Genomic DNA, 18,696 nt, shown 5'->3' with positions numbered 1-18,696 from the left:
CCCTTTACAATAGCCACAAATAATATAAAATACCTTGGGATAACACTAACTAAACAAGTGAAGGAACTTTTTGATAAGAACTTTAAATGTCTAAAGAAAGAAATTGAAGACGATATCAGAAAATGGAAGGATCTCCCATGCTCATGGATAGGTAGGATTAACATAGTAAAAATGGCAATCTTACCAAAAGCAATCTACAGATTCAATACAATCCCCATCAAAATCCCAACACAATTCTTCATAGACTTGGAAAGAAAAATACTCAACTTCATATGGAAAAACAAAAGACCCAGGATAGATAAAAGAATCCTATATGATAAAGCAACCTTTGGAGGCATCACCATCCCTGACCTCAAACTCTACTATACAGCTATAGTAATAAAAACAGCTTGGTACTGGTATAAAAATCGACATACGGACCAATGGAATCGAATTGAAGACCCTGACATTAATCCGTGCACATATGAACACCTGGTATTTGACAAAGGAGCCAAAACCATACAATAGAAAAAAGAAAGTATCTTCAACAAATGGTGCTGGCATAACTGGATCTCAATATGTAAAAGATTACAAATAGATCCATATCTGTCACCATGCACAAAACTCAAGTACAAGTAGATCAAAGACCTGAACATAAATCCAGTTACACTAAACTTAATAGAAAAGAAAGTAGGAAGCACTCTTGAATGCATTGGCACCGGAGACCATTTCCTAAATAAAACACCAACAGCACAGACCCTGAGCACAACAATTAATAAATGGGACCTCTCGAAATTGAGAAGCTTTTGCAGGGCAAAAGACACAGTCAATAAGACAAAAAGACAGCCAACAGAATGGGAAAAGATCTTCACCAACCCCACATCTGACAGAGGATTGATCTCTACAGTATATAAAGAACTCAAGAAACTAGACATCAAAATACTGAACAGTCCAATTAAAAAATGGGCTAAAGAGCTAAACAGAGAATTCACAAAACAAGAATCACAAATGGCTGAAAGACATTTAAAGAAATGCTCAGCATCCTTAATCATCAGAGAAATGCAAATCAAAAACGACTCTGAGATACCACCTTACACCTGTCAGAATGGCTATGATCAAAAACACCAATGACAGTCAATGTTGGAGAGGATGTAGAGCAAAGGAACACTCCTCCACTGTTGGTGGGAATGTAAACTTGTACAACCACTGTGGAAATCAGTATGGCGGTTTCTCAGAAAATTAGGAATCGAACTACCTTAAGACCTAGCCATCCCACTCTTGGGCATATACCCAAGGAATGCTGATTCATACCATAAAGATACATGCTCAGCTATGTTCATAGCAGCACTATTTGTAATAGCCAGAACCTGGAAACAACCTAGATGCCCATCAACGGAAGAATGGATGAAAAAACTGTGGTATATATACACAATGGAGTACTACTCAACAGAGAAAAACAATGAAAGCATGAAATTTGCAGGCAAATGGATGGAACTAGAAAAAATCATCCTGAGTGAGGTAACCCAAACCCAGAAAGACAGTCATGGTATGCACTCACTCATAAGTGGATTCTAGATATAAAATAAAGAACAATCAGACCACAACCCATAGAACCATGGAGGCTATATATATAGCGTGGAGGTCCCTAGGACAACTGTGGCTTATAAGAAATTTCGGTTTTACTCAATTATTGAAAAAAATATAGCCAAACAAATGGAAACACATGAACTATGAACCAAAGGCTGAGAGGCTCCCAGCTGGATCAGGCCCTCTGAATAGGTGAGACAGTTGATTGGCTTGATCTGTTTGGGAGGCAACTAGGCTGTGGGACCAAGTCGTGCTCATTGCATGAGTTGGCTGTTTGAAACCTGGAGCTTATGCAGGGACGCTTGGCTCAGTCTGGGAGGAGGGGACTGGACCTGCCTGGACTGAGTCTACTAGGTTGATCGCAGTCTTCGGGGGAGGCTTTGCCCTGGAGGAGGTGGGAATGGGGGTGGGCTAGGGGTAAGGGGAGAGGGTTGGAGCGGGGAGAACAGGGGAACCCGTGGCTGATATGTAGAACTGAATGGTATTGTAAAATAAAATAAAAGGGGAAAAAAAAATCTGAATGTGTCAACAAAAGCAGGACATAGGGAATAAAAATTTATGTCTCTATAGATACCCTGAATCCTGTTAGTAATTAGTAACCTTATGCTTACCTCACCCCTAGCCCCCTCATCCAATCCTAAGCTGTAAACTTTTCCTATCTAAACCCCTTAAAGTGAGTGCTCGGGGCTGTTCTCCTCTACCCGCTGTGCTGGTTGCTGGACACTGGACCAAGCTTGCTTGTTTTGTTAATAAAAACCTCTGTGTGCTTGCATCAGATAATGGCTCTGTGGTGGTCTTCCTTGGGTGTCTTGCGAGCTGGGCACAATAGTAGAAGGAAGCTTTTAATTTTTTGCCTGCTTGCCTTCACTCTCAGTGGAAGATCATTCCTTCACTGGTGTGAGAGCCCATTTCAGGGTTCTGATATACACTGAAGTCCAGCTGAGACATTCAGCCTCATGGACTGAATGAATGACTTTTGGTTTCTTGGACCTTCCATTGGGAGACAGTCGTTGTTGGACTAGCTGGACCACCGCCTTGTAAGCCACTCTAATAAATCCTCATTCTATATCTACATGTAGATTTATTCTATCAGTTCTGTTTCTCTAGAGAACTCTGACTAGAATATATATGTTTAATTGGTAAAATTGAATGCTATATTTCTACTTACTGTTTATCTTTGCTAGAAATATTTCAAGATATCTTTCCCCACTGTTTCAAAAAGTGCTTTTTTTTTTTTTTTTTAAAGCATGAGTTCCTGGGTTTGGTTTTCAGTATCATTACAAATAAAACACAACAAACCTCTCTTCCCTTTTTAGCACAAAACAACAAGTAACAAAAATCTCAGGAATTCTCAAAATGTCCAGAAATGAAGATATGAAATCTAAGCTGGTGGATAATCCTATATAAGCCAGTCTCCAGGGAATAATATTCGGGAAAAGCTGAAAGGTAACTGTCAGAGAAAAAGACATGTCAAACAGCTGGGGAAGGGCCACTCCCAGGCAGCAGCAGAAATGGCAGAAGCCAGGAGATGACTTCTTTGAGTACTCAGTAATGGTAGCCAGCCCAGGGAAACAAGACTCCATTTCAAAGTTTTGGTTGCCCCAGGTGGCTCAGCAAACTGAGACCCTCTGGGAAGCACATGAAAAGCAAACTCTAACTGGGACAGACTTTATGCTGAAACCTGACAGACAGAATACTTCGAGAGTGCACAAAAGAAACCTGGAATCAGATGTGCACAGCATTCAGTGAGCTGAAAAGCTGTGGGATCAAAGTTTGCAGGGTAACGTTCACAGATTCTTCCCCAGGAGACACTGAAGAACTGCACACTGGGCCAGTCTGTAATTCTAACCAGGACCCTGAAGGAACTCACAGACAAGAGAAGGAAACAAAAGGAAAAAAGATGGAAGGAAGAAATCAAAGCATCCTGATCTGCCGATAATACGATTCTGTAATCAAAACACTGAAGACTCCACTAGAAAACCAAGAGCTCATAAACACTTTCAGCAATGTGTCAGGATGCAAACTTAACATATAAAAATCCATAGCCTTCCTATGTCCCCATGACAAAGATGCTGAAAAAGCAATCAAAAAAGAAGTCCTGTTCACTAGCCTCAAAAAAGAAAAAGAAAATCCATTTAGCAAAAAAGTTGAAATAAACTTTACCAAGGAAATGAAGACCTATACAGTGAAAACTTTAAAATGCCCAAGAAGACACCTGAGGAAGACACTAGAAGATGGAAAGACCCCCATGATCATAGATCAGAATAACTATTGTGAAATGGATGTACTGCCAAAAGCAGTCTACAGATATAACTCAATCCCCTTCAACATTCCATACCATGCTTCAGAGGACTACAGAAAACAATCTAAAAATTCATACAAAAACAAAAAGATCCTGAATAGCCAAAGCAATCCTGAGGAAAAAGTAATGCTGGAGGTATCACCACACTCAGTTTCAACAGAGCAGTACGGTACTGACACAAAACTAGACATGTAGATTAATGGAATAAAAAAAGGACCCAGATAAAAGTATCCATAGCTACAACAACTTTATTTCTGACAAACAAAAAACAAAAAACAAAAAAAACCCAAAAATACACACTGGAGAACAAACAGCCTCTTCAACAAATAGAGCTGGGAAAACTGTATATCTACATGCAGAAGAACAAAAATAGATCCTTACTTTTTACCCTGCATGAAAACCAACTCCATATTGATCAAGACCTTAACAGTGACCAAAATCTCTGAAATTGGTAGAGGAAAAAGTACAGAAAATACTTCAAGATGAAGGCATGCATCATGACTTTATGGCTAGGACTCCATGTTGCTGAGGAAATATGGAAAACAATAAACAGAACCTCAAGAAATTAAAAGAGCTTTGCTATAGCAAAGTAAATAGTAAATGGAGTGAAAAGACAGCTTAAAGAATGGGAGAAAATCTGCTAGCTCTAGACCTGATAGAGGATTAGTAACTACAAATAAATGTGGAAATAAACAATACAATAAAAACAATGAGAAAAAGAACTCAAAAAAAGAAACATAAATGGCTAATAAATATTTTTTTTAAATGTCCAACCTCCTTAGCTATTGGGAAAATGTGGATTAAAATAACTTTCAGATTTACTCTCACCACAGTTAGAATAACTATCATCAAGACAGCAAGATGTGTACTTGACCATGGGTGGACCATGGGTGGAAGTCAGTGGCTGACTTTTGTTAGTTGGCTCTCTTTCTACCATGGATTTTGGGGATGGAGCTCAGGTCATCAGGGCTGTGATGAAAGAGTTTTTATGTGTTGAGCCTTCTCAGTGGCCTGAAAAACTTTAAAACCTCTTCCTCAATTCTTATTTACCAATACAGACATGATATCCAGAAGCTATAATGTTTGGATAAATGGTGTCAATAATGGTACCAAACAAAGTAAAAAGTATTTTACATTCTCAATAGCATACACTGGCCCAAGATGGTCTAGATGGTTTACATGCAGAATTACTGGGGGATGAAATAAAACTGATACTAACTGGTGGGACTAGTGTTTTAACAGTAGCTGAGCACAACTTTAGCGGATACTGACTTGACTCACTGCCATCCCCAGTGTCTCCTCCTCTTCTTACTGTCCCTTGGAGTTGGTTTACACATAATTCAGGATCTTAACTTTCCTATCCAATCAAAGCAATGCACTTTTCATTCTCTATCACACCATGTTTATTGAGCTAGAAGCACTGAATTGTTTGTCTGTTTAGAAAGCTGGCTTTTTGCTAACTTGCCCAACTAAAATATGATTTTCAAAAGGCAGGATCTTTGTTTTCATCATTCTTTATGGAGCACAGCTTCCAATGGCAGAGACCAATACGCTTGTTACAGAGTAGTTAATGATCAAAGGAGCACATGAGGAATGGAAAAGAGAATGGACTCCTGCTTAGTCTACAATTTCATATTTTCATGCCGCCACTGTTCCTCCTCTCCTCTGAAAAGATCAAGGGAAAGGGGAAGATTTCGACTATTGATTTATATTTGACTAAAGACTAGTTATATGTACTTCTCAGGGGCTAAAACTGGATGGGGCCCATTGACACTATGATAATGTAGAGGCCACAAAAGCATATCTTAATTGATAAAAATCTTATTCCTGAGTAATTAATTTCTAATATGAAGAATTGTTTTAAACAAATTTCTCTTCCTCAGGGGCTATAATGCTATAGAAACACCATTAAAAGTCAATTCATACATTATTTTTAAATTTTACTCAATTCAGTTGTAGTTAATTGTATTAGTATGCATGGACTTCATCTAGTTTGGTTTTTGTTGCTGTGATAAAAATACTGAACAAAACCAGCTTAGGGAGGATTGTTTGGCTACATGTCCTGATCACAATCCATCACTGAGGGAAATGGTGGCAGGAACTGCAGCAGAACCATGGGAGAATTACTCATTGGCTTGCACTCCAAGCTCACGGTCAGGTACCTTTCTTCTACCTCCCAGGACACCTGCACAAAGAAGGCACTGCCCACCAGGCCAACCCATGGAGGCCAATTACGGTTCTCTCTTCCCAAATGACCCTTCTTTGTGTCAAGTTCACTGTCTTGTAAAATTCCACAAAGCAGGTGGCTTAAAGGGGAGACATTACTTCTCTCTGATATGAAGGCCTGAACTCCAATATCAAGATTAACAGACAGTGTCTTCCTTCTATTGCCTAACTCTGAGGCTTGAAGCTGGCCATCTTAGTGTTGCTTAGTCCTCACAGAATTGGCCTTTGTTGTCATAAGAAAATTGATGGGGGTGAGGCACAACAAACAATTAGGACTATAACATGGTTTGGCTAGAAAACATCACACTTTAGTGTTTTAAAAATAACTTCTTACAGTATTTTAGCTGTTTAAAATCTCTGTTTATACTTATATTTTCCTTTTAATATTTGATGTCATGTATTTTTTTAAAAAAGCTGTTGGTTTTGCTGGGAATTGTATTTTGAAACATATTCCTATTTTTACTCTTCAGCACTTTCTTCCTTCTACATCTTTTGTGCTTCCTAAGGCTTTCTTTCTTTTTTTTTATTTCTTTCTCTTTTTTTTTCAGTATTAGGGAATGAACCAAAACCTTAAGAATGTCATATGAGTACTCTATCATAGAATTACACTCCCAGCCTCTTCTTACTTTTTGTTTTTGACATGGTCACACTAAATTGTCCAGATTGGCCTTGAACTCACTCCATAATCCAGATAAGCTTTGGGCTTACAATCCTGCTGCAACTTCCTGTGTAGCTCGGATTGACCCTAATGCCACTTTCCTTAAATATTAATATATCATTTTATTGTCATTCCACAGTACTTCTCAATTTCTAGTTTTACTTCTTTAAATCACATCTTAGTTACTGTTCTATTGTTGTGAAGAGACACCATGACCAGGACAACTTATAAAATAAAGCATCTAATTGGCGTATGCTTATACTTTTAGAGGTTTAGTCCATTGTCATCATGGTGGGGAGCATGTGGCAGGCAGGCAGGCAGTCAAGCATGGGACTAGAGCAATAGCTAAGAGCTTACATCTGATTCACAAGTTGCAGATGGAGAGAGAGAACCAGACTGGGCCTGGCATAGGCTTTTCAAAGCCCACCCCCAGTGACACACCTCCTCCAATAAGGCCATACATGCATTAGGATTTATGGCAGAAGAGAAATGGAAAAAAAAACTAAGTGAAAACAAGTTCCGATTCCTACCTATTGCATCAGGAACATTTACTATTGTAAGCAACTGTGACCCAAACACAGACTCTGCATTTGTAGCTCTTGCCCTGGAACTAGAATTGTAAATAGGTTTCCAGTAAAAAATACAAAACAGATTTTAAAGGGCCTCAAAGAAATACAAAATGTCTCTTTAATCTTCTAAATGAATTATACACCAAAATATCACAAGAGACTCCATATTTATCAACATAGTATCAGAGTGATTTTATCTGTCATTTTTATGTTGTCACTAGGAAATTGTAAATTACCTATGTGGTTCGTGGTTTCTCTCTATAGAAAGAGAATGATTCTCAGCCTCCTTGCTCATCTAACAGCCACTCAAAACAGTCCTGGCATGAACAGCAGTATGTTGGGGACTTTTGATATTTCTGGGGGGAAAAAATGACTACATTTGACAGAAAGAAGCTAATATCCCTCTCTGTTTTAATTAATCTTTCAGCTTCTTGTCACTCTCTTATTTTTTAAGATTTATTTATTTATTATCTATACACAGTGTTTTGCTTGCTTGCGTGTGTGTACCTGAACACCAGAAGAGGGCACCAGATCTCATTACAGATGGTTGTGAGTCACCATGTGGTTGCTGGGAATTGAACTCATGACCTCTAGAAGAGCAACCAGTGCTCTTAACCTCTGAGCCATCTCTCCAGCCCGTCACTCTCTTTTTTTAAAAGCAGCTTGGGATAAAAAAAAAAAAAAAATCAGGCTGCCTGCTATCCTCAACCATCTTATTATATGACAAAAATAAGTACTTGTTCATTTAAGACACAGAAGTCGAATGAAAAAGATGCGTTGACCTAGAATTATATGATTAAATGTAATTTAAGAGCTAGGTTAAAATGCAAATTATAAATAGGCTTTTTAAAATATGATAAAAACTACCAGACATTCACCAAAAATTACAAAAGTAATATTTTAAAGTCTATAGGAGACCAGGTCCCATTTCCCCGCTAGGGTACTCTTGAGGAGGGAGAAGTAAGAAATATTTAGATAGAAGGATAGAGGAGAGAAAAACAGAAACACAAGACAGCCTCGGGAGGGCCTGGATCCTTATTCACCGCCCCCTTCTACCTCTTCTAAAGGGCTATTTATAGGAATGCCAAGGGGTGGAGCAAAGACCTCCCTCTAGCTCAGCCAAGTGGAGACCCTTCCAACACCTAGTAACCATGCACATGGTCAAGCAATCCTCTAATGCAGCCCTGCTGGGTAAAGCAAGCTCAGATCTCACTAGGAAACCTTTGTGGGCCTCCATACAAGACTGAATTTTTTTCTTTTTAAATCAAAGATACTGATTTGGACTAATCATAAATTCATTGCCTGTTCAATGAAATCAATGCAATGATAGCAACCTCAAGATAAGGTAAGAGCATCATTTTAAAAATTTAAGTGTCCCACTCAAAAAGGAATTCAGCAGAAGATTACTAATAACAGCATTAATATACATTTGTATCATCATAGGGAGCTAAAGAGTTCCAGCAAAGGGCTGGCACATACATAGTCACTGAATGCTTGAGGGTTACTACATAGTAGACATTTGTTTGCAAAATTCTGACACGTGGGACAGTATTAGCTAGTCATTAACGTACTTAGTGAAAACTAATAGAGTCATGTGTTAACTGTGAGAGCTTCCAAATTATGCCCCAAAGCACATGAGATGAGACAACTGTTGCAAAGGCCAGGAGACAGATGGATAGGATTCAGATAGGTAGGAGATGGAGATGTAGGGGATGTATGGGTAGGAGACAGACAGGTAGGAGGAGATGGATGGGTAGGGGATGGACTGGAGGGAGATAGACCAGTAGGAGATGTGTAGGGGATGGGTAGAAGGATGAGTAGGAAGACAGGGAAATTATGATGACAAGAGGGAAGCACCCGTCATCCAGCAGGAATTCCAGCACAATTATAACCTCTGGGGGCTAGCAAGATGGCAGCAAGAAAAAGTGTTTGCTGCCAAGCGTGAAAACCTTAGCTTTTCCCTGAACCCCACAGAGTGTTAGGAGAGAATATAACAAGTTGTCCTTTGACCTCTATTGGCAAGGTATACACATACTGTCCTCATAAATATAAAACAATTGTACACAAAGTTACTATTCATTTCGTATGTAGATATTTTATGATAAAGTAGCAATGACCTAGGCTTAAAGTCTGAATGTATATGACCTTGAGTAGGGCCTCACTCCTTTTCCAGACATTGCCTAAGAATTCTAACAAAACTGTGAATATTAAGGACATCCCACCTTACAGTATCCCTGTAAGACCTTATCAATTTCAATCTTCCAAAGTACCCCTCAGGAATCACTCAGTGATAAAACAGTAACTTCAAACTCCACCAAGACTCCACATCTAGCTGCTGTGAAAACACTAGTTACAAATCTCACTAAGAGAGGCCTTGGCACTTTTAGGTGTGCCTTCCTTCCTTCTGAGTGCCCATGCCACTCTCTCCTAGCTCTCATGCTCAAAAAAATCTCCAACTCTGCTTCATCAATGGGCTAAACCTGAATTTGGCCTGAGTCAAAGTAACTAAAACTCTAGATCTCATCAGGCTGCTGAGGATAACAGCAGCTAGGTGTGCCTCCTGAGCCTGGATCCCCTAAACACAGACAACTCATTTAAGCACATGTTCAGTCATTAAGTAAGTATAAATTAACAAAGCAAACCATCAGAGGCCACATATGACAAACAACACAGAATGCAGAGAAAAAAGGGAAAACTCAGGGAAGATACAAACAAACAGCACCATAAACACAGACATCAGCACCAGCACGTGTGTGAGAAGAAGACCTGACACCTTGACAATATCCCTGCAATTGAAGACCCCAAGATGCCAGACAACTCAGATGTATTAAATTCCTGAAGAAATATTAAAAAAAAAAAAACTACATAATTTCACAGTAAAATGACACCATTTCTCATTGGATATTGATGATTAAGAACACTGTTACACTCTTAAATTCCTAGAGTTTCTCACACATAAGGGGTTATCATATAATTTTCCCTTTGGGATTAGAACAGACAAAAAGTGATAATACTGACTCTTGTTAGGGAACCTACTATTTGCTGATTAGCCTATTTCAAAGGCTCTGAGAATGATACTAAAATGTTTTACCTCTATGTACATAAGCTATAAAAACCTTGTAATTAAGATGACTAATATATGATATTCTTTCACCAAGAAGACTAAGGCATAATTTATTAAGCCACAGTTGTGTTTAATGTTCCTAAACTGCTTATGCAAACAATATTTTTGCATAAATAGGTGTTAAGATAAACAACTTATTTCCTTCTGGGACTTTGAAATTAGAATATAACTAAGCATAGGATGTGTGTATGATTAGCCTCAAATAAAACTTCTGCAACAAGTCTTTAAAAAGTCAGCTTGGTAGGTAACTTCCACATACGTTTTTACAGTAGATGCTAAAGGAAGCAACATGTCCCATATGATGATAGAAGACTCCTGCAAGCTTGCGTGCCAATTTCCACATGCACCTATTCCTCTTCCTGGTCTCCCTTCTATTCCTTCACTGTAAATCACGGCCATGACTGAATATGTTAAGTCTTGTGAGTTCTCTCCTACAAACATTTCCAACTAGAGTTTGTCCTTGAGACTTCCCACACAGTACTAATAATTTATTTTCATGGCACATGGAAGTAAAATTTCAAATAATGACTTACAGACATGACTCAAAGATGTGATAATTCCTTTTAAGTAAATTTCTGATGAATATAATAAATGAGTGATCCATTCTAGTTAACAAACCATTCATTTGGTATAAATGGTTTGTGGCATAAATTCCAAATTACTAATTAAAGCCAAATGTTAACTCATATACAGTCACACAATGAAAATTAGTTTGTTGTAGAATATTATTTATTTAGTGTGTGTTACTTTTGTTTATGTTTCTCTTACTTCTGTAAATCTTACTCTTACTCCATGGCTTGCTGGGTATCTGGGTGGCTGGAACCTGGAGTCCTCCTCTTTCTCTGGCTGCTTCTCTCTCCTCCCAGATTTCTCCTTCTATTTATTCTCTCTGCCTGCCAGCCCTGCCTATCCTTTCTCCTGCCATGCCATTGGCCATTCAGTTCTTTATACCATCAGGTACTTTAGACAGGCACAAAGACATTGGTCCCACTGAAATCCTTCCCACCAATTTCAAGGATAACTTGAGCGATACATAATCTTGATTTATGTCTATTATCCTCAAATAATTATAAATTGTGCAACCCTTCACTCTAAAACTATTCACACGGGGAGATGAGTTACCCACTATGGTTACCCACTAAAGACAATGGTGTTAAAACAATGGTAAAATTTCCATACTTGATATTACTGCAGAGGTGACTATTACCTCCTTGTGAGTTACTTTCTTCTATTAGCTTAAAATTTGTTCTCCTTCAGTAACTTTTGCTTTTTAACATCCTTTGCTAGACACTCATTATTTATCTTACTGATGTGATGAGAATCCAACCCTTTTCCTCATGCTTCAGATGCATGTAGTTCCATGATTTAAACATCCTGTGTAATTAACACTAGAATTCCCATTGCCAGTCAAGCCATCTCTCCTAGACTTCTGACGAGACTGAGGCCCCTTTCCTTCAAAGTTTAACAGATATTCTCAGTTTGACATTTGCAAAGACAAACTCCCAACTGCTATACGTAACTCTTTTCCTAAACTCTCTATATGTCAGTTAACAACACTGAGCAGCTATGTAGATTTACACTGTAGTGTAATTGTTATGTTTATCTATCTTCCACTGCTCATCCATTCATAAATGTACTCTCTGTTATTACATCTTTAAAAGAAAGTATCTTCAGCTAAAACATGAATCTGAGCTACAAGTCTTCCTCTCAGTGACTAAAAAAACCAATTCCTCTTACTCCATACCTACCTCTTACAATTGAGTCTTTACACAGTGATGTGATCACTTTAAAACTTGTTTCTATCTCAAACTCTTGGCAACCCATCACCATAGGAATAAAATTTCAGATCTTTATCATGGTCTCTGACCTCTCAGAAGTGATCTACCATGCTCTGACCATCTACTACATTCCAGATATGAATACATGGCAAGAATACACATGCAGGAAACCATACTTTCTATCCCTCTGCCTGGCACCTTCTCCAGAAGTTTGTAAAACTTGTTTATTTCATCAAAGTTTTTGATCAATACTTCTTCAACCACAGGCTTGTTCTAATCTACTCTACTTCCAATAGTTATTTTGTTTGATCTCTTTTCCCAATTCTGTATTCTCAGTGTATATCATGACAAATTCTTCTCAATATTTTTATTAAATAATTGCATGACACATATATGGACATAAGAATAAATACAGTAAATATAGGTATTCATATATAAATAAATCTGAACATATTGGATCTCGTTGGTAGGCCTCAGGGATTGAACAATAAGTTCTCGCATGACATATATATCTCATATCTGTATAAGTGAAATAAGGATATAATACTAACAGGAGCAGGAAAGGAAGAAAACAAGAGGATGGGTTGAGTGTGCACCTCTGAGTGTGTCAACAGGAGTGTCAGTGTGTTTACTCTCATATGGATGTCTTTCCGAGTAAACCTTCACAGCTCTGAAGTATAAATCCTTCACAGTTTTCATGAGAAAAATAACATTTTTTGTTTTGAGGGAAAAAAATGAAGCACTAAGGTCCTAGAAGTAAAAGCAACAAGACAGATAAAAGGTTTATTTGTTGTTTGACTTTTAAAAAGGAATGTGTGGGGAAAAAAACTGAGAAAATTTCTAACAGCGATTTCATTTTCATTGTTACCAAAACTTTCTGAAAGTTACATTCTACTGAGTATTCACTGGAGTTCTGCCACCTGCTTTATACTATGCTTGCTGTTAAATTGCTTGTATCATTTGTAGAAAAATGGATGAACTGGAGATCAGTATATCAAACCAAATACACCAGACTCAGAAAGATGAACATCACAAAAGTTTTCTCATATGTTGTGAGGGTCGGTTTTATGTCAGCTTGACACACAAACTAGTTATCTGAAAAGAGGACTCTTAATAGAGAAAAAGCCTCCATAAGATCCAGCTGTAAGGCATTTTCTTAATTAGTTATTGATGGGGGAGGGCCCAGCCCATCATGGGTAGGGTCATCCCTGGGCTGTTGGTGCTGGGTTCTATAAGAAAGCAAGCTGAGTAAGCCATATGGAGCAAGTCAGTAAGCAGCTCCCCTCCATGGCCTCTGATTCAGCTCCTGCCTCTAGGGTCCTGCCCTGTCCTGACGTCCTTTGATGATGAACAGTGCTATGGAAGTGTAAGCCAAATAAACCTTTTCCTTCCCAACTTGCTTTTTGGTCATAGTGTTTTGTTACAACAATAGTAATCCTAACTAAGACATATGTGGAAGTTAGTTTTGTGTATGTGTGTGTGCACACATGCACATGTGCACGTGTGTATGCATGACACATAAAAGTAACAGATAGACTACAAAGAGGGAGGAAGTGTAAAGGAAGAGAGAGGAAATAGAGACTAAGAGGAAGAAAGATAGGAAGCAAGGAGGAGGGATAAGGGTTGAGGTAATATGAGGGAAGCACAGTAATACTATATGTATGTATGTATATGTTATAATGAAACCCATTATTCATACACTAAAAAGTTAATGGAAAAGTAATTTTAGTAAAAAGATAAGTTTAGATTTCATCTAAAATCTAATATCTAACTATATGAATTTTTAAATGCATTTTTAATCAAACTAAAAGTAAATTTTTACGAAAGGAAAAATCAGATATCCTCTACATGAAGTTCAGTAACAGAAACTTTGGGGAAATCATACCTCATCCGTGTTATAGATTATCTGGAGACCTGAAGAAATCATTTCCACCAGGTAAAGGAGAAAGAGAGATACTGCATTTATCTGAAAACAAACAGCAACAGTTAGCAGTTAAAGGAAAGAATGAAAACATGATGATATGAAATTAAATACATATGCTGTCATTTTCCCCAATAGTGCCAGATAACAATAATTTTTTCCTATCACTAAATTGAATCTATGAACCCAATATAGAACAAGAAAACCAGCGTTATAAATGGCGTGCTAAAATCCCAAATTCACAGTGCTGGTTAACAAATACATGGCTGAGAAGGCTGTATGGAGAATTCTTAGCATGGTTTCTGTAATATTTGTTTCCTTCAACTTTGAAATTCTGAGTCTAAAGTTCTTCTTTTTGGAATAGTTGTGCCCCAGAGGAACTAATATAATACCATCCATTTGAAATATATGCAAATGAAAAAGCTATTTGCAAAACAAGACATCACACCTCAACAAAGACACTGTAAACAATGAGGAGGGCATCTTGAAAACAGTCTCATTAGGAAACAGAATTTATGGCAACAAAGGAATGTGCTACCTTTAATCATTGGTATGCTATATAATTTACAACTACTCATGAAAAATGTTAAGAACACATGAAACTATTAGTGTATTAAATGCATGCTTTATTTGCTCTAAACAAAGAACAATGTTTCCTAATTTAACCATAAAGCATTCATAGTAGAATATATGAAGCAGGAAAGTACAGTATCCAATATGGACACATCTTGAGTGACAATTAAATTTCAATGTCAACTTGACTAGACACAAGGACACCTGGGTAGCTAGGAAAACAATGCTTCCAGATGGGGAAAAAAAAGGCAGAAGAGAGCTAATTCTTGCTTTCTCTGCTAGGGCTAGGATACTCTTCTGGCTTCAATGTTAAACTCTAGGTTCTCTACTTTTGTGGTTCTAGGGCTCACACATCATAGTCGTTTCCCAGTTTTTGGTCCTTTGGCCTCTAACTTGAGAACCACACTTTCAGATGTGGAATGAGCTTCACCACTTGAATCTTTGGTATTCCTTATAAATAGGCAGTTGTAGGACTTAGCATTAATAATCACATAAACAGCAAGGTGTGATGGTGCATGCTTGTAATTCCACCATTTGGATGGCTAAGTTCAGCTACACAGATAGTGTGAATAAGAGTGAGATCTTATTTCTTAAAAAAAAAATTAATCAAAATTTATATGAGCCATTTCCCAAATATTACCTACAGACACCTAAGTCTGAACATACCTGATCTCAAGTACATACGCAAGTCTATCCTTCTTTCCTCCATCCCTCTTGGCTCCTTGACTCTGGAGCGCATTTGGTAATATATCTTGAATCAAACCAAAGTTTCTCCAACATCCTATCTTATATGATTGCATTTAAATTTGGAATATGAAGAATAGGCAGTCCGTAGAGGCACAAAGTGAACTACAGGTTGCTTAGGGCACTTCAGGGAAAATGGAGAGTAGCAGATATTGCTTTGAGTTTGAGAGTGAAGAAATGTTCTAAATTTGAGTGTGGTAGTTGTTGTATAACTTAGAATACACTAAAAACACAGAATGGTACACCTCAAATAGGTAAACTATATGTCATACAAATTATATCTCAATAAAATTGTTATTAAATAAATAAAAGTAAAGCAAAACTATGTCAGGATACTGTAAACGAGTTAAAAAGAACAAGTAAGTGAGGTGTAGCTTGTGTCTATATGTAAAAGATTACCATTCCCTAACTGTGCTGCTGGTTTGCTTTCCCCTAACGTTTCTCTGATTTTCACTGAGTTACAACAGGAAGCTGGGGCTGAAAATTCCTGGTGCCTTTCCAAGCCTTGGACAAAGTACCCTTGTGCCACTAAGACACTGCTGCTGGCCCTCACCAAACCCAGGCCTATTTCGGAGGTCTCCATAGCTCCTGGCACCCCAGAAGGCAAGGTTGTCAAAGTACCATCCAGGAAGATAGAGTAGCTAGGTTTGGGCCTTGTAGATCAGCATAAGTTTGTGAACATCCTTCCTCAGCACATGCTAGAAAAGAGTTTTCCCTGCTGGGAAGCTCATCCAGAAATCTCCCAGCACAAAGAACAGCCTGCCAGGAATGACTTCAAAGAAATTCTATTCCTGTGGACAGAGTTACAGGAGCACTTAGAAGCGGCAGAGAATTTTATGCTTGCACTTTTGGATATATATGTGAGGAAATGCCAATAACTAGGACACTATGGCAGGATTTGGTTTAATGCCCACAATGTAAGAGGCACCAAGTTTAAATTCTGGATTACAAAATAAAACAGATGAAGCTGAGACCCAGCTACCTGAGAGGCTGAGGCAGGGAGCATCTTTGATCCCAGGAGTTTACCACCAGTCAGTGCACTAAAAAAGACCATCTCTTAAAATATAAACAACAGCAACAACAACAACAACAACAAAAAAAAACCAACAAAAACAAAAAGAAAGAAAATAAATACATTGAAGCAGATTAAAAACGGACAGACCAATGGACCTTAACTGATAGCAAACATTTTTACAACCAACTGATTTTTTGACAAAGGTAATGGTAATATACTAAAAAGAAAGTTTCTGTAATAACCAGCACTGAGAAAAGTAGAAGCTCACGTGCTGGAGGAAGAAATCTGACCCCTCACTCTTCATGTACACAGTTAATTCCCAACAGAACAATGAGTTAAATGTAAAGCACAGAACCATAAAATCACTGAAAGAAAACACAGGGGAAATGTTCTACACTGGTCTAGGCAAAGGCTTTTGCGTGTGTGTGTGTGTGTGTGTGTGTGTGTGTGCGTGTGCGTGTGCGTGTGCGTGTGCGTGTGTGTGTGTGCGTGTGCGCGTGTGTGTTCTCGGGGACAGGGGTTAGCTATTGACTCCAAAGCACAAGCAGCAAACCGACAGTAAAGAGAAACTACAGAATGAGAGAATCTGAACTATTCACCACAATAAGGGATTGACTTCTAGGATATATAAAGAAAACAATGCAACAATAACAAAATAATACAATTTAACAATAACTTAAATAGACAATACTCAAAAAGAACATAAAAATGAACAATAAATACAAGCAATAATAGGAGAGGTAAATCAAAATGATAACCAGATACTATTTTATCCCAGTTAGAATAACTACTATCAAAAAGACAAAAGATAAATGTGAAGAGAGGAGAACTCTCATACTGGGAGAATGTAAAACACTGTAGCCTTTATAGAAAATACTATGGGGCTCCTAAAAACAACAGCAACAACAACAAAAACCTAGAACTATCTTGATTCAACAATCCTAATTCTGATGTGTATATTAAAAAGACAGAAATCAACACGCCAAAGTGACATCTAAACTCAGAAGCTCGTTATAGCACTATTCACAACTGTCAAGATATAAAACTTGGGCTGTTGATGGACGGGCAAAGAAAAAGTGGGATGTATACACACAATTCAGTATTACTCAGCCATGAGAAAGTGAAATTCTGTCATTTGTACAACATGAGTGGACTAGAGGACATATGTGAAGCCAGAGACAGAATGACAACTCATGCCTGTTCTCATACGTGGATGCTAACTAGGCCATCTCAAAACAGATTCTGGAGTAGCGGTTACCAGAGACCTCAGAAAGCTGTGGAAACAGGGGTAAAGAGAGGACTGGAGCTGGCACGTTGGTGTAATTGAACAGGAAGAATAACTTTAAATGTTCTTAACATAGCAGGTTAGCTACTGTTGACAAAAATTGAGTGGTATTTGAAATTAACTATTAAGAAAGACTTTGATTGTCTGCCACACCAAGAAATTTTAAGTGTCTGACATAATTGATATGCCAATTTTCTTGATCTGATCATTGTATCTGTTTATTGTAATTACATACAGTATCCCAAGAATATACAGTGTTTACCAATTAAAAATATTTTTCATTATACTTATTTCCCCAAAGAATTAAAATGATAAATGTGAACAGCAACAACAACAAAAAATATCAATTCTATTCTTTTGAGAGGACTACTCTTTTTTGATGTAGGCTGTTAAAGCCTTCTTATAAATTTAGTAGTCCTTAGGATTTAAACTCTATTACATTTTAGCTCTTTGTCTATGAGCATGTATACATACCACAGTGCATGTGTGAGGTCAGAGGTCAGATTTTCAGAGTTGGTTCTCTCCTTCCCAGGTCATTAGGTTGGATGGCAGGAACCTTTACATACTGAGCCATCTCTCTAACCCAAAGTTTATTTTTTTTAAAGGAAAGTTAATGTTACACATTTTTATTTTGATTTTACTAATCTATAGCAACAATTTTAGAAAATACATTTAACTTCATCATCATTAAAAACAAACAAAAGTTTCTGCTACATAGAAATGGGTACAGCAAGCTGGGTGGTGGTGGCACATGACTTTAATCCCAGCACTCAGGAGGCAGAGCCAGGAGGATCTCTGAGTTCAAGGGCAGCCAGGTCTACAGAGTGAGATCTAGGACAGGCACCAAAGTTACACAGAGAAACCCTGTCTCGAAAAAAAAAAAAAAAAAAAAAAAAAAAGAAAAGAAATGGGTACAGCATTTTCTGTGTTTGGAG

General features: G+C 37.8%; 1 protein-coding gene across 5 annotated transcripts in view; it reads right to left on the bottom strand.

Annotated features, from left to right (window-relative positions):
- Positions 1-18,696, bottom strand: part of Phkb (phosphorylase kinase regulatory subunit beta) — a 210,132-nt gene that overhangs the window by 130,336 nt on the left and 61,100 nt on the right. For all 5 annotated transcript variants that reach the window (XM_028893952.2, XM_028893954.2, XM_028893951.2 and 2 more), the window contains one exon: positions 14,109-14,189. In XM_028893952.2, coding sequence (XP_028749785.1) covers positions 14,109-14,189 — 81 coding nt within the window. The remainder of the gene's footprint in view (positions 1-14,108; positions 14,190-18,696) is intronic.

The sequence above is a fragment of the Peromyscus leucopus genome, chromosome 5 (assembly GCF_004664715.2).
Source record: "Peromyscus leucopus breed LL Stock chromosome 5, UCI_PerLeu_2.1, whole genome shotgun sequence".
Taxonomy (NCBI): Eukaryota; Metazoa; Chordata; class Mammalia; order Rodentia; family Cricetidae; genus Peromyscus; species Peromyscus leucopus.
Note: the sequence above shows the minus strand (reverse complement) of the source record. Positions and strands in the feature narration are given on the sequence as shown.